Raw genomic sequence first — 24203 nt, 5'->3', positions numbered from 1 at the left:
GGTCTTCCCACCGCTGCGTGCCGTGCAAGGATCCTACCAATGGGAGATAAGGACTTGTGTACGTGGCAAGCTGCACATCTTCCACCTCCATCATTCCTCCAGCCCCACGGCTGATGTCTGCGGACGCCGGAATTCGCTGCCGCCCATTCCTGTTCCGGGAAGCCGTGCTGCAACGGCATCTCTCGAATGAATCCACAGAAGACTATTCCCGACTCCATTTTCTGCTTGCATTTCGGGCAATCCATCCGCCGTCCGGCCTTGATACTTCTTCTGTCGTCTCGGCGGCTGCATATCTGTCTGGTCTAGATGAGATCGCCTCGTGCCGCCAAATCGTGACTGGTACATCGACTGCCGACGGGCCAGATGTGGTGTGATCTCTGATGTACTCGGTCCTCGTAATCTGCCACTGGCAGAACCGATACGGGTGCCGAGTGTTCGTTGACAACAGTTCAGCAGCTAGGCATAGTCAATGCTTCTCACGGACTTCTGTTCTTCCTCGGGACAGTGCCACCGACCGATCCTCCATCGCATCGCCCTAGTTGGCGACAAACGGGACGACCAGAAGTCGGATAGCCCACCTCCAATTAAGTGCCTAATTAGGTAATCGAGGGAGACTGCGAGTTGGATCAAGGCTCAAGGGGACAAAGTTTACGAGGGCGCGCACCAAAAGTACTTTTTACGCTAATTTAAATGACAAATAATACTTACTATAACAGAAGATTTTCTAAGCTTATAGGCACTCATACCTATCTCCTAGCTATAAGTCAGAGTTAATAGGCGGTAGCTTAGTTTATATTTTCAGTCTTGATGGGCGCTATAGATACCGAGGATTGAGCTCCGATATCTCCGGGGGCTGCTGTAAGGGGCAACGAAAATAAAGTCTGTTGTCTTTTGGTCAGCTTGTCATTCTATTACTAGCGTTGACAATACTTTTGGTGCGCGCCTCGGTAATGCCAATGCCAAGAATATGCCAAGTCTTCCAAGTCACGTGTAAGGATATCCCATGACGTTACCAGACCGCGTCTGCACGCGTTCTACTTTCTTCCATTGTCACAACCAGTTCAATCAGACCGTGACTCTCTTACCCTGTATCTTGTATCTACCGGTGCATCCCTCTTCTCAACAACGCCTACGTATCCTGTACAGTCTTGAGGTTGCGCTCCACAATAGGAAGATGCTCTATGTGTCTCACTCCCGATGGCCTCAAGCCCCAAGTTGACCCGCTAATGAATGCCTGGCTACTGAACATCTCGGCCACTTACAATGCAAGCAAATCAATGTATCTCTTACTCCTTTTTCTTGCCTCTGGCCCCATTCTCTCATGATCTTCCTGAGCGGCTTTCACCACTCCAAGGTTTGAGACAAGCTGGAAATCCGCGAACACTTCTCCAAGGAAGGCGAGTCGGCTACCCCATCAAGGGCATCGCACAAGGCTTCGGCTTCCGTGTCAATATCGGCTGTGCCTGTCACCCTGATCGCGGGCTGCAGCTTCCTCTTGGCCATCTTCTCGTTCCGTTGATGCTGAGCGAGAATGGCAAACAAGTCAATCGTGCGACCTATGCCGTCGATCAGGAATCGTGTAGCGTGTGCCTGGGAGATATCACTCACCTCCGCATTGATATGCAAAATATGGAGATTTCGCTGCGCTCTTGGTTTCGTCTGGATTGGATAAGTGGATGAGCTCTTGCTCCAGCATCCACTTCGACTTCTCTACCACCTTTGCCGGAGCTGTGTGTCCCTGTTTGAGGTAAAAGTCGCAGCGCACAACGACCTCCGAGCTTGACCGTGGCAGAAGCACCATGGTGCACCACAAATCGTCGTCGAGTTCCTTGATGATGCTCAAGGGACCAAGGAGTCTGACAACTTTGGATTTGGACTTGCGCATTGCAGAAAGCCATTCAAAGGGGCTCTGCGCCCACTGAGCCTGGTTGGAGAACTCATTTGCTGATCGTTGTCAGAGTTTGCAAATTGATGAATCCCAAATTGACTTACCGATGTCTTTCCAGTTCGTTGGACAGGTCACCTCCTTCCCATCTACCCACGAGCAGCTCCCCAGATCCACGTGGGATTTGACATTATTGAAAGGAAGATTCAGCGTGCTTGCGTCGAAATTGACAAACACCAAGCCTTCTCTCGTCGTGATCAACTTGATCTCGAACAGTCCATTGTCTTCAGGTACGAATCCGGGCGATTCATCGAATTTTGGTGCCTTTACCAAGGCGCCTGTGTCATCGTACTGCCAGCCGTGGTATTTGCACGAAAACCGCGTCGAGGAGCCACATGATTTGCGCACCACAGTATATGCTCGATGCCGGCAGACGTTGTGGAAGGCCCGGAGTTTCAAGTCTTTGCCCAGGACGACAAAGAACGAGATACCGGCAATGTCGTATGCATGATAGTCACCGGGCTTGTCGAATCTGCTGCGGTGACATACAAAGAGCCATGTCTTGAGATCAGTCAGTTTTCCCGTTCACACCCGCCACCTTTGTTCCCGAGACAAAGTGAAGTAGACTCCCGCCTACCTTGCTAAAGAAAGCTCTTTTCTCCAACTGAAAGATGTCGTCGTCAGACATATTCTCCTGCTTCAGACTGCCCTTCTCCGCCTGGTCGAGGCTTGAACCAGGGGCAAAGGATTTGCGGTCATCACGGACGAGATTGAACAGGAGACGTCCGACAAGGTAAACAATGCAAGCACCGGCAGAAAGATAAACAGGCAATGGAGAGAACAGTGAGCCAAACTGGCTCTCGACTGGGTTTACGGCCATGCTAGAAGGGTTCCTCTGGGGCCAATATTAATATATTTATGATATTGGGTTTTTTCTTTTCAACGAGAAAGGGTCAATCACGATTTATGAATACGATACGAACAAGGTCTTGGGCGGCCCCGGATTGCCCGTGTTGGCCAAGGGGAAGCATTTTCAACAGTTGATAATGGAGGATGCGGTGCCCGAGAAGCTACTGGAAAAGGGCGGCCAATGACCTTGATCGACTCTGGTCGATTGTACCCCATTACAACGCTCGGATCCGACACTAATTATATTCTCACTCGTCAGTTTTAGTCGCCCATGATATCAAAGCTGACGCACTCTATGGTCCATGGGTCACCAGGGAACAAAAAACCGCGCCATAACTCAACTGGGTAATACGATCCCGGCGCAACAATCACATCCCCTTGACAGGGTTTTGACTTCTGCGGAAGTATCTACTCGAACCACAACGACCAAACAAGGTCCAGACCCAACCCAACCCAGTGAGGAGTTGGCACATGTGCAAATCGTTCAGCCCAGGGATTGCGATGAATAATGCCGATCCACCCTTTGCGGGCACCCCTTTCCACGGCTTGCGCGAATAGGGGCCACCAGTGGATCAACAAGTCACAGACTCACGGCTCCATCGCTCGGTCGGTATTTGAATGCCTCTTTTGGAACTCGTTGTAAGGGTCGGCATCATGCGGGATCTTATGATAACGTCGTGCCTGGGTAAAAATACAAACGTCGCCGACGACTAATACTGAAATGTCCGCTGGTACTTCTTGACAACTTGGAAACAATCTCCATGAATTCAGCAATGGACGCGACAAAAACACTGCCCGCGTCGTGGTACATTTCACAGAATCTCTTGTCGCTCGAGCAACGGGCCATCTTTCACAAAGCCTGGTACTTTGTCGGAGCTGTCCCTCGATTCGCGGTGGAGCGGGAAGTCGAGTACGAGTTCGCGGGAGTGTCTATCGTCGTCCACCACGATGGAAACGAGAACTTTGAGGTGAAGAGGAAATCCGATGTATGCTCGTGGCCCATGTATCCCTCTTTGTTGTTTGAATTTTCGTAATTTTCTTTCTCTCTCATCTTCCAGGGCGTCCTTTTGAGACACCGCTTGACCCCCACGGGTCTCCTATTCACTACCATCGACCACGCCGCGCCGCCGTTTGAGCAATGGTTTCCGTCATCCCTGCTCGAGCTGCTGTCGAACTACAACTTCCGCCGCCTGCCGCACCGTCGCTCCATCAAATACCCCGGCCGCTTCAACTGGAAAACCATGGTCGACGGATACCAAGAATGCCTGCACTGCCAATACACGCACCGCAGCTTCAGCGTCAAGTACCCGCCCACCTTTTACGAGGTGCACAACCACGACACGTACAGCCGGCACATTGCCGACCCGCAGAAGCCCGACGACGGTCTGTTCCTGTTCTTCTTCCCTGTCTGCACCCTGAACCTGTACGGCGGCGGCATGAGCAGTTTCCGCGTCTGCCCCGGCGAAAAGGTGGGCGAGACGCGCATGGAGTTTGACTATTACTTTGACGACGGCAAGGGCGGCACCGAAGGGTTTGAGGATTACTTCAAGTTTGTGAGGAAGGTGGCCTTGGAGGACTTTGAGCTGTGCGAGGTCGCCCAGAGTAATCTGGAGCGAGGCGTTTACTCGCAAGGAGTGTTGAACCAGGCCAAGGAGAGTGGCGTTTTGCGTGAGTCTTTCCTACCCTCTGTTCCTCTTGCATGATCTCTCTTCACAACTCTTGGATGACCGCCAGCTATACGTTGCCACGGCTCGCAATACCTCTCTTGCTGGACCGAATATGGCATGGCATGTGTTGGCACACATCGACTGACAACCACCGTGACTTTGCAGATTACCAACAGCTGGCGCGGAAGATGGTGGTTGAAAAGTTCAAAGAGGAGGAGGCGGAGAAAAATGCTCTCACGCCAGCAAGTAGCCGGGCCAGTGGTGTCGGGTATGTTGGTGGCCAGGAGGACGTGTCCGTCTCGGCTTGATGTTGATGTTGATGTTGATGATGTTGTGCCCTGTTGGTCTGCCATAGAACAAACAATCCCTTTCGCTCGCTCTCTGACGGCCCCCTTGTTCTCCACGGCTGGCTGGTTCATCCGTGACCACTTGACGGCTCATCGTTGTTTTTTGTTTCACATCTCCATCGTCATCACTAGCACCAGCACTCTCGACGATATCAGTGACATCCGTGAAATCAGTGATATCAAGTGCCTCGCCCACCCTCTCTCGGTAGCTAGCTAGCTAGCTACCTTCATGGATTCCCAACTTCCTTTTTGCCGCCTCTCTTCTCCTCTTCCTCAAGCTTATCCAGCTGCCTCAGGATAAAAGCTATCGTAGCGTCCCGTGCCTTTTCCAGTTGCTTCAGCTTCGTCAGTGGCATCGCGATGTAATCAATTTTCTGGGGGGCGGCTGGCGAGGAGGGCGCGGATGGTGGTGGTTGTTGTGGCTGCGACTGTGACGACGGTGCTGCTGGTGTCCCTGCGTTCTCTGTCGCGGCTTTGGTCTTGTCGGCCAACAGGCCTCGCAGGACGACGATGCTGCGGTCCCGCTCGGCGAGCTGGTCAGCGAGTCGTGACTTGATGGCTGCTTCTGCCTCTGCTTCCTCGTCATCTCCGCCGTCACCACCGCCACCAACGCCGTCATCATCGGGAAGAAGTCTCTGCCTCTTGGATCCCGATCCAACACCACCGCCGCCACCACCGCCACCACCACCAAGGCTATCGCGCCATTTCCGCACAGCCTCGCGCGCCACGTCCTCAATGTGCGTGAACCTCACAGGGCCCAATAACACACCACCATACCACCTCGCGACGACGACCACGCCCTCGACGTCCAGGTCGGCCAGGAGCCGCTCGAGTCGCTTGCCCGCGTACTTTTCGCCGTCGTCCTCCGAGCCCGTCGTGTAGATGGGTCTTCCTCCCGCGGCGGTGGCGGCGCCGCCGGGTGTGTTGGACGCGGCTGTTGTGGTGGTGAAGAGTGTCTGCTGGCTCGACCGCCGCCGCCACGCGACGATGCGGTGGCTCGCGCTCGCAAACGCCGGGTGTGCTTGGAGCCGTTTGACCGTTGCTGTCAGGGACAGCGATAGCGGTTTCGTACCGCTTCCGGATCCAGTTCCGGACGGTTTCGCAAAAACCCCCGGCGCGGCGTGAAAGTGCGCCACGAACGTGGACTGGCGGTCGTGGATCGGCGAGGAAATGAAGACCCGATCATCACTCCCCTCGACGCTTCTGCTGGCGGGTTTGTCTCCTGACGCGGCCGCGGCCGCCGCGGCAATGAGATCTTCTACATCGTCGGCTGTGGGTGATGGCGAGGCCGGGCGTTTCTTCGTCGTTGTTGTCGGTGTGGATGACATTGACGACATGCAGGCCACGCTACATCATTTATGTAGATTCTTGATCTGCGTGCTGGCGAAGGTGATGGATAGATAGGGAGGGAGTATGATGCTGTACGAGTAATAGGTAAATGGGTGAGTTGAAGCGTTGGGCACTTGGCTAAGTCGACAACATCAACGAATTCTTGCGGTCCAAGGAATTAATCCACACAATCACACCATCTCCCACAATTATTGGCTACTTTTGTCTTCACGAACAAACCCTACAGCCACGTCAATACTGTGTGGCATCGAGGCGTTGATGAGAAACAAAACGCATGCATCAAGAAAGAGGCTACAATAGAACCATTCATTCAATGACTTGATTGTATTTCTTGTTGATTGCGAAGGCTATCAGAAAACCCATCAACATAGTCCTTCCATACTAACGACAATGCAGCACCCGAGAAAAGAATTATACTTGTTATAGTCCCAGCGAAACTGAACGCAATGCTTGTGAACCGAACGAATCCCGCTGTTGCAGAGCTCTTCCATGAGCCCTTCGTATGAGCCCTTCCCATAAACATAACCCAATAACTCCTAAACTCCGTAATGCAGTGACCTTGACCATCACGGTCTTGTTGAAAGAGAAAATGAAAAGTCGTTATAGACGGAGGCGTATAATTCGTGATGCCGTTGATCCATTCGTCGTAGCCCAAGAGATGTCGAGGGGATTTGATTCAAATGAGTAATTAGTGGCGGTTTTCCACCAGGTGAACTCGGCGCACAGTGTTGGATCTCTGCCTCTTGGTGCGTGGACGAGTCAATGCGGGTTTCATGTGTGACATGGCGCGAGATGATGATGTTCGGTCAAGCCGTTTGGTGAGGTTGCTCATGTTGGCTCCGCCAACTTCGAGCATGTCTTCCCATTCGAGTTCTTCGTCTTCGTCGGATGCAAGTGCACTTTCAGTATTTCCATTGGCGTCGAACTCGCAGGGTTTTTCGATCTTGCGGGGGAAGGTGGTGAATGGTTCTTGGATTTCGCTGATGGACGTCAAATGATTCATTGATGTCATGCTGGTATGGTAGGAAGAAGTCCGGCTTGGTCTTCGGCTGCCCTTTGCATCGATGTCCGACATAGGGCTGGCCATACTTGATTTGGAGAAGCTGGAATCGCGGCGGAAGGTAATTGAGCCTTCTCTGAAAGAGCTTGCTGCGCTCGAGATGGTAGAAGCGGAAAATCCGCGAGTGATTTTGGTGCCGGTGACGGGGTCAAGATATTCTGAGGCCACGGCAGACTCGAGGCCAGTGGTGGAGCTGCGTGAGCTTGCAAAGCTGGTGGTTCGTGCGTGGTGGGTTCTGTACTCGTCCCAGATGCCTGAATCCAGGCCGGCAGGAGGCAGTGAGCCCAAATGACCGACGATTATGTCGCTCATGTCGTAAAGGTGTTTGTGAAGGTGTTCCAATTGCCACTCTGGTGAGGCATTGACGGCTCGGCGATATTTTCCGAAGCCAGTCATTTCAGGCATAGGAGGAAGTGGGTGAATTTTGGTGTCCCAGAAGCTGTCAGCGCTGTAGTTTCGCTTCAATTCCTCTTGACTGAGGGATCGAGCAGTGATGTCTGGTGGGCCAGATGGTGATCTGCGAGGTGCGACATGATTCACAGCGGGAGTTGAGGAAGAACGCTCGTAGTTGGGTCTTTGTGAAGTGCGCAGGACACCTTCACGTGGCTTGCGTGCTTCTTCAGAGATGGCTGCACTCCAGAGTGATGAAGGTCCTGAAGTCACTGTCAGGCACTGGTGACGCGTTTGATGGCGAAACGACGAAATTGGACTTACTGCTGAGACATTGTGGTAGTGGCTCAGGGGCAACCTCAGTGATGAGTTTGAGAGCTGCTTCAGCCTCCTTGTACTTCTTTTCGAGCTTCTTGTGCTCACTTCTCTCTGCGACGGCTAATTAACACAAAGGTCAGCGCAAGTCAAGTAATGCTAAACACATGGTGAGAAGACGCCTACCACGGCCGACAATCAATCTGGTGATTTTCTCCCAGGCAATCATGCTGGCAACCCTGCTGGAGTGAGTTTGACAGGGGTGAGCTGCAGGTGAGAGTTTTGGTTGTGTCGAAAGGTCTGATTCTCAAAAAGAAGAGTATCTTGGAGGATTTGATGTTGGGAATCAGATGTGTGCTGAGAGAGGTTTGATGTGAAAAATCTCGACAGAGGGAGGCTGGGTCACTTATAGCAGGTGAAGGAGAGGTGGACGCGAGGAAAAAGTTTGGTGGTGAATTTGATATTGCAAGTGACTTGCCACCTGATTGTCGTCGACGGCTCGAATAGCAGTGTCAATGGTACAGTGCAGGGACATTACCCGGTACGTGAAATCCAAAGTGATGCAAAAGTCAAATGTGTCGCGTCTATTCATGCCAAACCTAGGGACTGCGGGTGTTGATGTGAAGAGTGAAGTGAGCGTAAAGGGGACTGGCAGACAGAATCCACCTACGCCCATTGAATTTGGCTGTACCAGTGCCAGTCGCAGCCGCAGTTGCAGTCCGTCGTGAAGATCCTGAAGTGCAGACTTTTTTCTTCCCCCTAGCCTCTGTTCTTCAATGCGTTCCAGCTGATGGAGTTCCTCACGCGACTCCGGTATCTGTATTTCCGCCTTGGTGTCCACTGCCACTGCTTGCCACTGATACCAACGCGGCCGACCCAATCCAGCCTCCAATGGACTCAGACAAGTCTTGCCTACCCACGCGCGACAACCATCATCATCACACTGTTGCAGAGCAGCACAATGTTCAGTGGCTGTCAGCAGACTGTCAACAGTCTTAAGCATTTATCAGAGACTTTGATATAAACAGGGGGGAAACAATTGATCTCAGAATCTCAACACCGCCAGTTTGATTGGCACCAAGACCATAAGAGATGGGAAACAACAAGAACAAAGAAACAAGTCTGGGGAAGGATACTTGCTCCCTAAGTACTGCATGGACCGTCCTAAGGCTAGGGCATGTTTGTCCTTCACAAACGGTGCAACGTGTCGCACAGGTTGCAGCCAGAGGCGATTGACGACTCGTAATTCCTGTCTCGTTGGTCATCCATCAGCTTTCTTTGTCTGAAAGAACGTGTAGAGGCTCGTGTACGTACCAGCCACATCCATCTCGCTAACATGGTCGAGATTCCAATGCTTCCCTGGCTCACAAGTGCCGGCAGGGAAATCCGGCCGGCTCTCAACGACGACCATCAAGAAACACACCGACTTCTCGAAGAGGGTACATCATGTTCTCCTGAAGAGGTGCCAGGTTGCATCGTATGCGATATCACTCCTGATCCCCCCAGAGCCGACATCGGGAGCAGGATCTTCACCCTAGAAGAGTCCAGATGGTGGCTGACTGACTGACCTCGCTTATCCTTTTGGGTTGTTTGTATCACCTAGGCAACTCAAACACAAGATCATCCCTGAATGGCCAGGCAGTACCAGGGCCACCTGATCCTCGCAGAATAGGACGGAAGCAAGCAGCTCCTCAGATCGATCTTGGAGTCGGCCGATCGTTGACATGCCCGAGAATTAAAACATACTTTCGTAAGATCCGATCTTTTCCAATATGCAGAGCGCCTGACATTCTGAGACAGTGGCCGTGCTGTTTGCTGCAAGAGGCATCGTTTTCAAGCCGACTACCTTGAGGTCACCTGCGATTGAGGTAACACATCACCAAATCCAAGTTCAAAACATGCACGAGCAAAGCAGACCTAAATCTGCGTCCACGAAGGATATCCCAGATCCAGAGGTGCCATAGCCGTGATGGATGCAGAGATTTATGGTTGAGCTGACTGCACATGTCCGTCGGGCGTTGCTCCCGCTGGTCCCTGCACGACATTGAGCCTGCATAGACTGCTAGTGGTTGTCGACGTGCTGAGGCTGGCAAACGAAACGTTGACAGGTATGACGGCTGTTGAAGAATGCCAGTCTGCCCGCAAATCGTGGAGCCCCCACCCACCACACACAAGGCACAGCTGCTCCGGAAGGCGGAAGCGCTGGAATGGAACGGAACGCTGCTGGCGACACGAAGCAAACACATTTATTATTATCAGCACGCACGCCTCCAGCCGAAATGGTATGGACTCACCTACACAGATCGACCGCATCAATCCTCTGGATGTCTGATCCAAAGCTCCCGCTGACACACGTTTCGTCTAGCTTCCTGGGGTGCCTGAAGAGGTTAAGAGAAGGGAATGTCTCCGCCCCCATGAATCCACCGTCCCCTTTTATTATCAGCGGCTTAGACTTTGGTGGCACAGGCCAACACACCTTGGCGCTCCGACTCCCGATATCAACAGAAAAAAATTGACCCAAAAAAGGAAAGGTAGAGGAGCGCCTCACGAGCAGACAGCGGTGAAGGAGTTTGATATAACCACCTCCTGTCTCCTGAATCAACGAACTCCAGTTCGAGGTTGTTGTATCAGACCGTCGTCCTGGTCAGGAAACAAGATCAGCAGTTTCTGTCAAGAACACATTACGAACCATGGCAACGTACGTTCCTCCTTCCTGGGTTCTGTTCAGTTCGCACAGCATGATAGCACGACATTTTTGTGTGGCCTTGTCTTGTTTAGCCATTCAGGTGTCTTGGGATACTTTTCCTTGAAATGTATATCATTGTCATCTTAACCACACTTTGCTTGTCGAATTGACCTCACTTTGTATTTCGTTGTTTGTTAGTGAACAAGAACTTTTGTTGACCCAACAATCTTTGCGCCACTTTTTGTTCTGAGAAAGCGACAAAGGGGAATGAAATGGTTGACAAAATACTTACACCCTTGAATAGCAACATTCACTACCATCCTACACCCTTGACGCCTTCCATCAGGGCTGGGCTCCTCAAGCAGTCCGGTCTGACCATCTGGCTCACCGGTCTGTCGGCCTCTGGCAAATCCACTATCGCCGTTGCGCTGGAACAAGCTCTGATCCGCAAGCCGTACAACAAAAACGCCTACCGTCTGGACGGCGACAACATCCGCTTCGGGCTCAACAAGGACTTGGGATTCTCCCCAAAGGACCGCGAGGAGAACATCCGCCGCATCGCCGAGGTGGCGAAGCTGTTTGCCGACTCGTGCACCATCGCCATCACCAGTTTCATCTCCCCCTACCGCGCGGACCGCGACCTCGCACGCAAGCTGCACGAGGCCGAGCGCCCCGGCGGCGAACCGGGCGTGCCCTTTGTCGAGGTGTGGATCGACGTCCCCGTCGAAGTGGCCGAGCAGCGCGACCCCAAGGGCCTGTACAAGAAGGCGCGCGAGGGCAAGATCCCTGAGTTCACGGGTGTCACGGCCCCGTACGAGGAGCCGCTGAATCCGGAGGTGCATATCCGAAGCGACAAGACCTCTGTCGAAGAGAGCGTCAAGATCATTGTCAAGTACCTCGAGGACAAGGGCTACTTGAGCACCCCGCCCGCCGTTGATGACGATGAGTGAGATTGCCGTTGCCGTCTCGCCGAGGAGGAGACTTGCGCCACAACGACACGGGGTTTCTTAGAGATCAGAGTTTTTGCAGATAGAGAACGAACTGGACGTGGCGGCGACAAATGAGCCGATAACCGACAAGGAAATGAGGCAGATGGCTAGGCTGGGATGAGTGGGTGAAAATGAATGAGTGTGCCAGCCCTGGGATCTTTTACTGTAGAGGAAGGATTTTGGAAATAAACCGCCTTTTTGAGGATTTGAAGATTTGCAGATTTTGTATTCGAGATCTCTAAAGGACGGACTGGGGAAGATGACAATGAAATCTTCTCCTCTTTTGTTCGTAGTTGGTAGTTAGTTGGCCACACTGTGTTCTCTATCTCTTTGTTCTTGTGAGGAAAGCGGGGAGAGAGAGAGAGAGATAAACAGTCTATCGTTCATTCATTCATTCATTCATTCATTAATTTATACCAGAATATCTAGTTTGCTCACCCTTTTTTTTTTCTTTCGTTTCAGGGTCTGTCTGCAAATGCACGCGTGTTTTGGCATGTCCTCGTTTGTGATTGTCTGTCTAACTGAGTATGGACCTGGGTGTGCATGTATGTGTTGTATGTATATATGTACGCATATAGATAGATACGTAGGTGGTACATAGGTAGGTAGATATGTCGGTAAATTGTCTACTCCTCCCTTGGCCTTTCTCTGGATCTGTACTCTGGACTCTGGACTCTATACTCTGTACCTCTTGATGGAGGTAGAGACAACCAACCCCCCCAAAACTCTTCTTTCTCCTTCTCCGGGTGTGTTTCCCTCTTTACTTCTCACCAGACCCGCCACCGGCACCAGGAGCACCAGCGCGGCCACCACTACCACTGTAACCTCGTGGTCTCCTCCCCTCGACGCCCTTGCCCCATTCCCCGGCCTTCTTCCCCCACGGCATCATGCCCCACGCGTGTTCCCAGCCAAACTTTGGCGGCGGGTCCGTGTGGCGACTACGATACGGTGAGGCGTCGTGTCGGAACATGGCGTCGCGCTTGGGGTTTGTATCCGTTGAAGCTGGGCCTGGATGGTCGCGACCAGGTGGTTGGAAAGGAGAATGTGAGTGGTCTCTGAGGGGACGGTTCGTGGGTGTCTTTGCTGCCGATGGTTGTGCTTTGGTGGTTGAGGCGGGTTCCCAGAATCGCCCAGAGCTGTGGATGGGCCGCCACCATGTAGGCGCTGATACGGCATCCGGGTCCTGTGCCTCTCTCAGAGAGGTCTCCTTCGGTGCATGGTTGTCGCCATGGTAATCATCGTGACCATTCACCCGCCGAGCCATGGGTAGTCGCTCATCCCACCATTTCCGACCACACATCTCCCACAGACGACTGCGCGCACGCTTGTACGCGAAGCGCTCGTCCTCGCCGGTCAAGGCGGACGTGCTGGTGAAATCTGGACCCGCGGTCGCCCTTCCGACGTCCCAGCGCGAGGTGCTGGAGTCCGAGATCCCGTGGCCCCTCCCGTTGCCGTACGTGGGACCAAAATCGGCGTCTTCGTCGGCCAGCACGGTTCGAGCGTTGGGGTTGTGCAGGGACGGGGTGAAGGACGGGAAAGGCATTGGAGAGTGCGTGTCGTTCGCCCCGGTGTAGGACGAGATGTTGGGTCGGAACGGGGCGGTCGAGTCTTGGTACATCTCGGAGAAGGACTCGGAGGTGATGGACGCAGTGCTGTCGCCATCATCTTCATCGCCCCCGGCATTGCTCGCAGCCCCCGTCCCTACTCTTCTGACCTTGGTCTCCGGAAAGAACAACTTGTCCGGCGGCGCGGCAGCTTGGATCAATAGCCGGCATCTCGCCTCGTACAGTGCGTCGAGCAGGGTGATGAACCTGCGTGCTTCGTTCTTCTGTGCCAGCGTAAGCACAGGCACATCTGTCAGGATTATCGTGTGAAATGTCGAGCAGAGCGAGACATAGTCTGCAGGACCCAGGTACGTGGCACAGAGGGCCGAGAAGGTGGATTTGAGGACTCCCTTTTGCGTGCAGGGCAGCTCGAGGCGACGACCGTAGATTGTCAGCGTGATGGGGTTCCACGTCGCCAACGGATTGAGCAGGCGGAGATCCTTTTCGAAAGCTGGGTCGGATTCCGTGGAGGAGAGGTCGATGTGGTAGTGCGCTGGTGTATCGGATGATAAGGTCGTGGATTCTGTCAGAGCGCTCACGCTCGAGACAGAGGTGCTCCTGGTCGAAGGACTTGCATCGTCTACCATGTCGTCAAGACGTTTCTCAGCTTCAACTTCAGCTGCTGCAGCCTCATAGACATCTGGGTCCAAGACACTTTCGTCCACGGCTAGATCATCCTCGTCCCCTTCCCGCCTATAGTCCTTCTCGCCCTCCATCTCCCACACCTCACACCTCGCGCGCAGCACTTCCAGAAACAAGCCAAAATCCGTCTTCGCGGCCCTCTCACCTTCACTCTCGCGAGACATACCCCAGCCCAACCCGAAGAAACCTCCGGCCACACCCCCGGGGGTGGCGGTTCGGCGCAGGTCTCCAAACTCGATGCCCGCGGCTTTGCTCAACTCCTCGGGCATGCGGTTGGAGGAGGCGACCAGAACACCCCCGAGGTGGAAGAAGGCGGTGAAGAAGCCGTTGATCAGCTTCGAGGCCGCGCGGTCGGGCATCTGGAACTCGTCGAGGAACAGGATGGGCGAGTCGCAGACGGTGTCCTTGGCCAGGCTGAGGATGACGTGTTCGTGGTCCGAGACGACGTCGTCGCGGCCAAAGAGGCTTCTTCTCGTCGTCGACGAGCGGCGCAGAAGCTCGAGTCGCTCGATCCGCGCGACTTCAATGCGCCGGAAGATGTCGAGCATGAACGTGTTGAAGTGCCAGCGGCGTTTCTTCCGCGACGGGAGGCTGTCGTACAAAAGGTCGAGGAGCATCGACTTGCCCCGGCCGACCTCGCCGTAGAGGAGCATACCCAGCGGAGAATCAATGGCGAGGGCAGAATGGTGGAGCGGAGTGGTCCGGGTCAAGGCCAGCGTGGTGGACGGGAGTGACTTGAGAGATACGAGCGACGACAAGATGCGCCCCGCCCTCGTCCAGCGGCGATCGCGGTCACTGCGGCCAACGTCGTCCTCGTCCTCATGACCGTTGCGGTCGCCATCGTGATCAGACGTGCCTCTCCCCTGCTGGGCACCATGTCGGTCACCTTGCGTTTCGGTGGTGGATAACGACGATTTCCTCGCTTTCCGCGGCACACTCCGCCCAATCTTCTCCAGCCGATACCGGTACTCGATTTCCGGCGCGTAGTCCTTGAGGCGAAAGTACAGCTTCTGGAGCTGCAGCGCAAGGCGATGCTGCGCCGGGTCGGGCTTGATCTTCCTGGTTGCCACGAGAGTGCGATAGAGGATCAGGGGGTTGGTGATGCTGAGACTCAGATGGGGAGGGGTTGTCGGCATAAGGATCAACTGTTCTCGCGAGCGGGGAAGAGGGCGAGTTTGAGCGGATCTGATAAGGAGAGAGAGAGAGAGAGAGAGAGGATCAGGACATGTAGGACGAAAACAAGGACTCAGCACCAAAGCCCACCCAGCTGACCCAGAAAGTGTGCAAAGTGTCTATTCTATGCCTTTTGTCCGTTGACGTCGTTGAACTTCGGATATACGAAACCCACAGACATTTTCCCCAATCAACGTCATTGGTCTTTTTGCATCACCCAAATCTCGGCTTGACATTGAGGGGGAATTCATAGTGAATCTGCCTTGTATTTCACTGATCATATCGTACATATCCTTTTGGCCAGGTCAGCTCATGACAATCTTGTAGAATGTCCCAGAAATACGAGCAGCTTGCTCTACCCGCCAAATTAGCGATGCTCCCACGAACTGTGGGCATTGGGCGCCCCTTCAATCCCCCAGCTCCAGGCTCTCGACGCCCTGTCCCACAGCCGCCATTACAGTCTCGCGTGCACTCGAGACATTGCTGCTCATCCTTTTCGATTTACTCTTGCCACCAGACCTCTTCTTCGACCGACCAGCGCCATTAGTTACATTGGGAGAGGGTGTATCGAGGAGGTATCGGACAATAGCGTTGGCCCGGTCACTACCCTTTGGGGAGTACTCGTCCTCCCAGTCCCAATCGTCTGGCGTCTTGGAGTGACGTTCGTTGTTACTATCGATGCTGGGATCTAGCTGGGATGCCCCCAGGTTTGTGTGGTGGTGCGGCTTCTGTGTTTTCTCGTCGCCAGTAATCCTCTCGTCCGCTAATGCTTGCATGTCGGCCGTGTGCTTTGTTCGTGGCGCTTTTCCTTCAGACGGTTCTTTCTTGTCCTTTACTGAGGCGTTTTTGAGACCCTCGGCAAGATACACTCGCCTACACAAACTCGACCAGGACCGCTCCAGCCCAATCCAGTTTTCCATACGGATGAGAATTTCCTTCCAATCTGCACGGGCCTGCGATCGAGGTGCTAGAAAGAGAGGATATTCGTCGGCGACGCGTGTGACACGTGCCACCATATAAGCATGTCGTTGAAGTTCCTTGGTCGATGTTTGTAGAAGACAGTGGCAAAGCAACACGGAGTGGAGAGCTTCTACCAAGAGTGGATGGTAGGTGACGACTTCAGCAAAGTCTGGGTTGGAGAAGATGGGACGATTCGGATCAATCACCTTGTCTGGTTCAGGAGCGCAAGCCGGTACATCTGCAGGAGGTACAGCCGCGAACAATTCGTTCAACGTGTAAACAGGCGGTGAGGGCGACGGGGCATGTACAATGTTTCCCAGACGATCCTTCATGTTCTCTGGGCTCTGCATTGCTTCTGACGAGCCCGCGGACGTTGAGTCAACGTCGAGTGTTCTCCTATCAGGGGTACGAGGTAGAGGCCCTGGGCCGTTTACTTTGTCAACGGATTGTACCGTGGACTCCGAGGGAAGTCCTGGCGTGTATTCGAAGTGTGACAAATACACGAGGAAATCCTGAAGCGCCCTTTTGGCGTAGGCTCGGACGAACTTTCGTGCCTCAGCACCTTGTCGTTGTTGGTCTTCCTCAGCGTCCCCCGCCCCGGGAGAACACACTGCGTCGTCTGTCCGTCGAGAGCAACTGTTGGGAAGGCCGTGCAAAGCTTCACTGACCCAGCCACACGCAAGACCTAGATATCCTGTACCCCGAAGGCATAACAGCTGGGACTCCGTGCTGCTGGGTTGATCCTTTTCAGCTAAACGACCCTTTGGTTGAAAGTCTCGAGGGGGGCCCGTTGCAGCGTCCTTGTGTAGCGCCCGGTCTTGTTGGTCTTTCTGGTGTTTGGGATGATATAGCTTGTGCACGGTAAGACCATGCGTGCAGTCTCGCACCACACTCTCTATATCGTTCTTGAACATTGAGGCAACTGCCCTCGTCCTCCACAGCGAGGGTTCTGTGGGCATCTGACTGATCACGTCGTTCAGACGGTGGAGGGATGTGTGTTCAGCCATGGCCATGGAGGGAATCTTTTCGTGGAAGAAGTGGACATATTGAGCATGCGGGTTGTGTTCCTCGCGGTCCAGCACGAGTTTTGCCACGTCTTCCAAGGCTGACGCCGACTGCATCGTGATAACGCTTGCAGCGATTTCATCCAAGCAGTAAGCTTGGAATAACTTTTGCGTCGCTTGGTCTCGCATTCGGTATTGCCGCTCACGACTTAGTTTCGGGTACACCATCCCTTTCTGTGTTGAAAGTCCCAGTATCTCTGCATCGCTGCCATAGAACATGCCCTTCTTGGATGACGATTGCGTGACCAAAGTACCGATGCCACTCGCAGCACGAACAACGAGATCGGTTGCCTCATCGACCAGTCTTCTGATCTTGACCAGGTCGAAGATCAAGGCTGGGGTGAAAGGTCGGGGACGGGAGGCGTAGTAGTTGCTATAAGCAACGCTCTCGAGGACCTCGATCGGCATGCTGAGCCATGATCCTTGATAGCAAGAGATATACTTCCAGTGTCTATATCGCAGTTAGCACTAGGCACATGAAGACAATTTGAGGAGCTGTGCAAGTCGCCTCATATTGCTGGAGAGATGCCAATTACTTGTTGCGACTAATGCTGAAGAAGGGCGCCGCCTTCAAATCTCTTGTGCCCTGTGCTCCATTGTCTGGGGACTCTGGAGATAATGTACCCGACGTCTTTTGTTTCGTAGTACTCTGTGGGTGGTCGCCATCGGTGGACTGCTGTGTAGACTGCGCAGATGAAGATGAGCCTTTCGGCTTCTTTCTTGTCACGGTCTGCTTGGTTTTCTCCTCCCGCGATGGAGTAGGCTGTTTAGAGTCACTGATAACATGTACCTGTCCATGAACCATGGCAGCAACAAGAGGACAATGATGGATCGAAGGATCGGGGGATTCGGGGGGAAAGTGGGCAAGCGAGTGCCGGTAGATTCGTTCCGAGATCCAACGGTGAGCGCGGGGACTCGGTAGACGTTGTAGCTAAGATAGTAGCCTAAGGGATCTTTTCTTATTTGAGTAAAGAGGAACAAAAGGCCAAAAGGACGGAGGATAGATGACCCAGTCGAGCCAGCATAAAGTTTTGACGACGATGGGCCAATAGACAAGGTCCAGAGCTCAAAGAAGCTCTCAGCTCGATGGGGTTCTCTGCACCCTGCACCTTTCACCGTGCAGCCCTTGGTACGAGGACTTGGTACTTGATTGTCTTGTCATACGTGTACCTCGTACATTTATTTCCCTCCTTCGAACTCTTCAGCGATTCAACTATCATTATTCCGCAATTACCTTGCCTCAGGACCGGACTGTTACCCCCGAGATCGGTCTCACCCAACCACCTCGCCCTTCCCATTTACCTTCCTTTACTTGCTACTTGGGGGAAAGATGACTTGATACCCCGTGTCGAGACCCCAAGCGATAGAATTGAACTCTAGATTCGCCGAAGCGAGCTGCAACGACGGTGTGATGGCGAACAGATTGAAGCCCTTGACCTCGTACTGGCCGCTCCCGACGCCCAAGAATTTCCAATACCACAGGACGTTAGTGCAGCCGGCAACAAGGACATCGAGGGTGACGATCCCACTCAACCCCGGTGAATTGAGTACGCCGTTGATATAGTTGTCCTTGCCGACAAAGGTTGCGGTCCCGAGCTGTTTTTGACAAAGATGGTTATTCGCCTGGTCCTCTTGAGCTGACATGTGGCTTTCGACTTACCGGCTGTCCCTCGAGCGACAGAATTGAGTCGCTCGTCTCGATGTAGTTTTCATCAAGGAGGCTCTGGGCGGTGGCGTTGGCAGCAGCCGCATCGGTATGTTCAAGAACGATGATGTATTGGTTGACGATCGACTCAGCCTCAGCCTGCGACACGCACGATTGCCAGCTAGCATCGCGCTTGGGGGTTGCGGCAGCCATAACACCTGCCATGAGCGACATGGGAGTCAAAAGAGAGAGGACCTTCATGGTTGCGAGTGTTGATGAACGAGTGAATATCGAAACGAACGATGTTTGCGGAAGGCTGGCTGGCGGACACGATTCTGCGGGACAGGGCGACGACGAGCGAAAGACAAACACCGTTCCCCCGAAGGGAATTTACTGAGACTTTATAGGCAGGCAACGGAAAGGAAAGACATCTCATCTAGAGGTTACAACTTGCCAGAAGGAAGTGGACGCGAGGCAACCTGCAGGCCTAGATGCTGACCCGTCCCGTTCGTGGACAGTCGACTATACACAGAGGCGACAACGAGATTGGCCAACCGAACAGGCCCTTGTCGATGTCTCTACCAGTGATTGGATCAAGCTGGCTCAGTGGTGATCTCACAATGTGGGAAGTATACTGAGGTTCCAAGTACTGCCGACGGAGTGGGTGTACTCCCCCTCTGCTGAGAGCCTGGGAGCTCTCGATACGGGATATGATGGATCTCCGACCAGCAAGACTGCATCGAGCCGACGGGCTCGTGGACGGTGTCAGTCTGAAGCCTGAGACTGTCCCTTGTCGATTGAGATACGAATTGCTATACACGAGGTGATGGCCAGGGGTGTGATTGTCTCCCCGGAATCAAGTGCAACCATCCCCAAGAGACTTTTGACGAGCTGTCTGTCTGATTCGTTGCGGAGGTGTTGGTGTCTGACTGTCACTTCTCAAAGTCTTGATGTCATTGACTTTGGACGTATTCCGTCGAACGATTACAAGGGGTTCGAGACGGAGATGGAGGTGGAGGTGGAGATGAGATGGAAATGTAAATGCAGGGACCTGCAGCATGCGGTAAGAGAGGAATGAATAATACGAGGTATACCGTCCTTTGCGTGCCTTGACACACTGTAAACTCAACCACTTGTAAGCTTTGACAAGAAGCTTTGAACAAGCCCGAGCAAGCATTATTTACCTGCCATTCTAGTGCCGGACTCTCTCTCACTCTCTCACACACCATCCCGCATGCTTGTCTCACTTCTCACAAAGTATATCAATCCATGGTAAGCAATTCGGTCCTCCTTGGATCATACCTCCGTACTGTATGCTGTATACCTTGGAACAACATCATTCCACCCAACACAACCCAACCCAACCCTGTAGCTTTGGCGGGACAGGTACGGAACAGGGCGGCAAGACTATCTAGGTTGGTACGTACCTGGAGGGGGATAAAATGCGGGAGTGGATGCATGGAATATGGCATGGTTCAGGATTCAGGCACGGAGTTTGTCCTTGTCTCTCAGACCAGCCTGCACAGAGAGATAGAGATAATGGCCAGCGAATCCATGACCTTGGATTCATTGTATGTACACACACAGAGAGGTAGAAGTCTCTTAGAGCGACAGGATCGACCGCAAGACTCGTTCGAGCTTTTCTTCGCACCATCTCGCCGCCTCTGTCTCTGTTACTCCCTCTGTCCCTCCGCCTGCAATCGTCTTCGCCCGCCACGCGACATACCGGTCAGGTCGCACCAGCACACAGCCGTCCTCGTCGACCTCTCTCCTCTTGGTCCAGTCGCGGTATTTGTCAGCGTAGTCGAGGCCAAAGCCAATGGCGAAGGCGTGGACGGTGATCCCGAGCCGATCTCCCACGCGCCTGGCCGCGGCTTTCCACCCGTCTCCGCCGTGGCCCGTGAAGAGCGAAAAGGCGCTTTTCCCGGCCAGGTCGAGCGTCGAGACCTCGGCGCTGGGAACGTCCCTGCTGAGCCAGGCGTGCGGGAGCCGGTTGCCCGGGTACGTGCTGACGCGAGCCTGGGTGAGGTAGTCGCCGGGGAAGGGCGGTTGAGGGCCCTCTTCGTCGGCGAGGTAGACGGCGTGGGACGTATACCACTGGTTCATCATCATGCCCACGCTGTCGCCTTCGCCGCGGTGGCGTTCGAGAGCCTCAAACAGCTCCCGGCGTCGTGTCCTCCCGGCCGCGGACGCCTCGGACAGTTCCTGGTTGGCCTTGATGCGCTCCTCCTTCGTCTCCCCAAACATGCCAATCGCGCCCCAGACCGTCGCGTGGTTCCGTAGCAGCTCGTTGGACCACTTGACCAGATCTTGGCCGACGGGCTGCCGCTCCACGTTGTACGTGTCCAGCAGAGCCTTCCCAGCCTTCCCCTGGAGGACCAGCGCGGCTTTCCAAGCCAAGTTGTAGGCGTCCTGTATGCAGGTGTTGCTCCCAAGGCCGAATATGGGAGGGTGTCGGTGGACCGCATCACCCAGGCAAAACCTGATCGCTTGTCAGCACGCCTCTCTGTCCGGCCCGAGGATGGGGCGGGTGATGACAGGTGAGATAGATGCTTACACGTTGCCTTTGGAATAGGATTTCGCGGCCGTTTCGTTGATCCTCCAGCTCGAGATGTCCACCACCTCAAAGGGAATTTTGTCGTCGCCAATTACCGCCCGGATCAGATCGTTGACCTGGTTCGTAGCTTCTTGAGAGGAGCCAAATGCTTTAATGTCGACTCCTGGCTTGGGAAATACCACCAGGATCCATTGATGCCACGGCTTGACCATGCGCAACACGGGCGCAATTCCGTGCTCCAGGTCCGTGTCCGGCTGCATGATCCAATGCAAGTGTCCGGTTTGATGTTTCATCACGTCGCCCAAGTCGGCATTGAACAGGATATTGTATGCAACACCTCCGGACGGCTGCACGTTGTACGAGAGTCCGATCTGAGCTGCCACCGGGCTCCTTGCTCCGTCGCAACCAAAGACGTAGCGGGATCGGATCTTGAATTTCTGGCCGAGGACCTTGTTCACAGCAGTCGTCACGCAGCCCTGGGCGTCTTCCTCGAGTTCCGCAAAACACGTGTTGAACAGACATTTGACGCCGTGAGTGGTCGCATAGCGGACCAGGATCGGCTCCAGGTAAGTCTGTGGGAGATCCAGAGACGCACAAGGACTGACATCTGCCACTTCGCCCTGGGTTGTACTGATCAGCAGCAACCCGAAGTTATCAGCTAGGGCATTTCGAGACGCACCATCTTTGCTGGACCAGCACCCCAGGCATGGATTCGTCCATACTCTACCCCGGCTATAGAGTAGCACCAACGGATCGAATTGAGCGCCTCCCCTCGGTTTCCCAGGCGCAGACACTCGTCTTCGAGGCCAAGATCTCGCATGCACTCTTTTTACGACCTTGTCAGCTTTCGGCTCGCACGTCCGGGACAGGGAGGTGGAAACGACATATCTCTACCAAGGCCTGCCATGTTGATCAGATGCGCCCTTGGAGTGGCCGTCGTTCCCGGCGCGTCCGAGATGACCATCACTCTGAGTCCTGGAGCCCCCGAGGGATGTCAGTCCATTGTTCGACCAAGCCAGATGCTCACCTCACCCATACCGTAAATGATCAGGAAACATGCCAAAGAGGCCCCAGCAGGGCCCGCTCCAATGATCAGGCAGTCTGTTTCGACATCTGCGTCGACGATCGGAATGTTCCGAGACATTCTTCACTTGAGTGGTGGTATCTGTTTGGTGAGCCCGTCAAGGGTATAATCCTTCTCAAGGAAGCAATCAGAGACGAAACGGAGAGAATGAGCACGAGAACAAACAGAGGGCATGTAACGGGTCTTATATTCTCTTGTGCTCCTATTCTCCAACACGAATAAGCTCATGCAACGACGGTAGCTCAGGGTATATATAACTTTGTAATATTGAACATTGTCCATTGGATTAGCGGAACAAGGGCCAGTGGGCACAGCTGACTACCCAGGTGAGGGATCTTCTTGTGTCGTTGCCGGCCTCGTCTTGGAAGCCGAATAGCACAAACATGAATGCTCAGAGTTGGGCTTGGCTGGCAGATGTTACTCGTAGATGAACCGTGAGGCCGGAAACACTGTTTCTGATAGGTCAATAGGGATATCCATCCGCTACACCACATATTGAAAGGACAGGAGGGTAATAAAACCTGACAATCAGCTCCGAAGACAATCTGGCTGTCATAGAAAAAAAAATATGGCAGGATTTCGGGGGCATGTCTGCCTCCATGATGCTACCACCGCACGACGTAGAAACAGGGTTAGGGAGCACCTATTCCCTGAGACGAAGGCTCCCTCTCTCCCACAGGAAGAGAGAAAGTCAAATAGAGCACAAGAGACAAATTCGAGGTAAGGGCAGGCGGCTATAACAGACTTCCACGAGGGAACACATGTACGGATCTCGGCTGGACGGCTGAAGGAAAGGTCCAGGTCCATCTTGACAGAAACGCTCAGAAATTCGTGTACTGGGATTCTTTGGGCCATGATCTCATGGCAGGTATGTAGGTCCTGTGGCTCGGTTCGAATGTCCAACATCTGCTATGCTCCTTGTTTGCGTCGGGACCAGATACGCAGAAAAAGGTCCTGAGCATGTGGTATCGCCGATGTCTCGATCTGGTCTGTAAGAATTGAAATCCAGATGCTGTCCTTCTCAAACAACGCTTTGTGATGCCAATGTACAAGTCGTTTCGTCGTCATATGTCCATTAACTAGCTTCAACACATTCAACCAACTCCTCAAAATGCAGCAGGTGGGATCGAAGAGACTGTCCAGACATCATATTATCCCGCGCATGGCCCCAATTGCTGCTCCGGCGCCTGCTGCATACAGCATTCCGGGACAGGCTGTCTGCCGAGGACCATTGTTCCCAACTTGAATGATGCCACTCGTCCCACCGGTTGTGGTTGGAACAACTCCGGGGCCGCTTCCGAATATGGTACACTGGCTCACTTGTTGTAAAGCAGAACATCCCACCGAGCTCAGAGAACTGCAAATGGAGCTTGCAGAGCTGAGAATTGTGCCCGAGACTCCTTGTACCGTTATGCCTCCACCAAGACCGGCTATTGTTACTCCATTGGCCCCTGCGAGTGAAGTGAAGCAGGCGGTTGAGGCGGATTGGCAGCTTGTGAATGCGCTGGAGCATTGATCGGCGTTAGGAAAGGAGGTCGGTGCATAGACAAAAGGATAGTAGGGGTTGGTCACTGTCGAGCCGCCTCCAATCACTCCAGTAATCGACACGACTCCAGAACTGGGTGTTGTACCTATCCCCGACGTAGTCTCGGTGACCGACCCAGTGATCGATCCCGCTATTGTACCCGTACAGACTGCGTTGGACGGACAGCAGGCAACATGTCCCGCTTGATCCAATGCACAGGTTGTATCAGAAGGACAACAGACATTGTTTGCTCCTAAACCCGAGCAGGAGTTGAGGCCTGATTCGCATCCTTGCCGTTTCACCAGCAGGGCATCGTTCGAGAGACCGAAGAGAGGATTCGAGAAGGGCGAG

General features: G+C 53.7%; 9 protein-coding genes across 9 annotated transcripts; 2 read left to right on the top strand and 7 right to left on the bottom strand.

Annotated features, from left to right (window-relative positions):
- Nucleotides 1-1341: 1341 nt before the first annotated feature.
- AYO20_03442 (hypothetical protein) lies at nt 1342-2765 on the bottom strand (the record flags this gene model as incomplete). The annotated part of the gene is made up of 4 exons (XM_022641745.1): nt 1342-1556; nt 1609-1944; nt 1993-2446; nt 2523-2765. The coding sequence occupies 4 exons, from the start codon at nt 2763-2765 to the stop codon at nt 1342-1344; spliced, it is 1248 nt and encodes a 415-aa protein (XP_022502278.1).
- An 802-nt stretch (nt 2766-3567) lies between these two features.
- AYO20_03441 (hypothetical protein) lies at nt 3568-4769 on the top strand (the record flags this gene model as incomplete). Its single annotated transcript, XM_022641744.1, has 3 exons — nt 3568-3780; nt 3853-4462; nt 4627-4769. The coding sequence occupies 3 exons, from the start codon at nt 3568-3570 to the stop codon at nt 4767-4769; spliced, it is 966 nt and encodes a 321-aa protein (XP_022502277.1).
- A 266-nt stretch (nt 4770-5035) lies between these two features.
- Nucleotides 5036-6136, bottom strand: AYO20_03440 (hypothetical protein; the record flags this gene model as incomplete). The annotated part of the gene is made up of 1 exon (XM_022641743.1): nt 5036-6136. The coding sequence occupies one exon, from the start codon at nt 6134-6136 to the stop codon at nt 5036-5038; it is 1101 nt and encodes a 366-aa protein (XP_022502276.1).
- Nucleotides 6137-6846: 710 nt separating this feature from the next.
- AYO20_03439 (hypothetical protein) lies at nt 6847-8152 on the bottom strand (the record flags this gene model as incomplete). The annotated part of the gene is made up of 3 exons (XM_022641742.1): nt 6847-7871; nt 7933-8046; nt 8110-8152. 3 exons carry the CDS (start codon nt 8150-8152, stop codon nt 6847-6849), a joined length of 1182 nt encoding a protein of 393 aa, XP_022502275.1.
- Nucleotides 8153-10881: 2729 nt separating this feature from the next.
- Nucleotides 10882-11559, top strand: AYO20_03438 (adenylylsulfate kinase; the record flags this gene model as incomplete). The annotated part of the gene is made up of 1 exon (XM_022641741.1): nt 10882-11559. The coding sequence occupies one exon, from the start codon at nt 10882-10884 to the stop codon at nt 11557-11559; it is 678 nt and encodes a 225-aa protein (XP_022502274.1).
- A 799-nt stretch (nt 11560-12358) lies between these two features.
- Nucleotides 12359-14980, bottom strand: AYO20_03437 (hypothetical protein; the record flags this gene model as incomplete). Its single annotated transcript, XM_022641740.1, has 1 exon — nt 12359-14980. One exon carries the CDS (start codon nt 14978-14980, stop codon nt 12359-12361), a length of 2622 nt encoding a protein of 873 aa, XP_022502273.1.
- A 444-nt stretch (nt 14981-15424) lies between these two features.
- On the bottom strand, nt 15425-17449 carry AYO20_03436 (hypothetical protein; the record flags this gene model as incomplete). Its single annotated transcript, XM_022641739.1, has 1 exon — nt 15425-17449. The coding sequence occupies one exon, from the start codon at nt 17447-17449 to the stop codon at nt 15425-15427; it is 2025 nt and encodes a 674-aa protein (XP_022502272.1).
- Nucleotides 17450-18349: 900 nt separating this feature from the next.
- On the bottom strand, nt 18350-18947 carry AYO20_03435 (hypothetical protein; the record flags this gene model as incomplete). The annotated part of the gene is made up of 2 exons (XM_022641738.1): nt 18350-18637; nt 18702-18947. The coding sequence occupies 2 exons, from the start codon at nt 18945-18947 to the stop codon at nt 18350-18352; spliced, it is 534 nt and encodes a 177-aa protein (XP_022502271.1).
- A 1341-nt stretch (nt 18948-20288) lies between these two features.
- AYO20_03434 (hypothetical protein) lies at nt 20289-22387 on the bottom strand (the record flags this gene model as incomplete). The annotated part of the gene is made up of 5 exons (XM_022641737.1): nt 20289-21168; nt 21244-21863; nt 21923-22068; nt 22138-22218; nt 22276-22387. The coding sequence occupies 5 exons, from the start codon at nt 22385-22387 to the stop codon at nt 20289-20291; spliced, it is 1839 nt and encodes a 612-aa protein (XP_022502270.1).
- Nucleotides 22388-24203: the final 1816 nt, after the last annotated feature.

This window comes from Fonsecaea nubica (genome assembly GCF_001646965.1).
Source record: "Fonsecaea nubica strain CBS 269.64 chromosome Unknown Scaff16, whole genome shotgun sequence".
Classification (NCBI taxonomy): Eukaryota; Fungi; Ascomycota; class Eurotiomycetes; order Chaetothyriales; family Herpotrichiellaceae; genus Fonsecaea; species Fonsecaea nubica.
The sequence above is the reverse complement of the archived record's forward strand: the minus strand, read 5'-3'. Positions and strand labels throughout refer to the sequence as shown.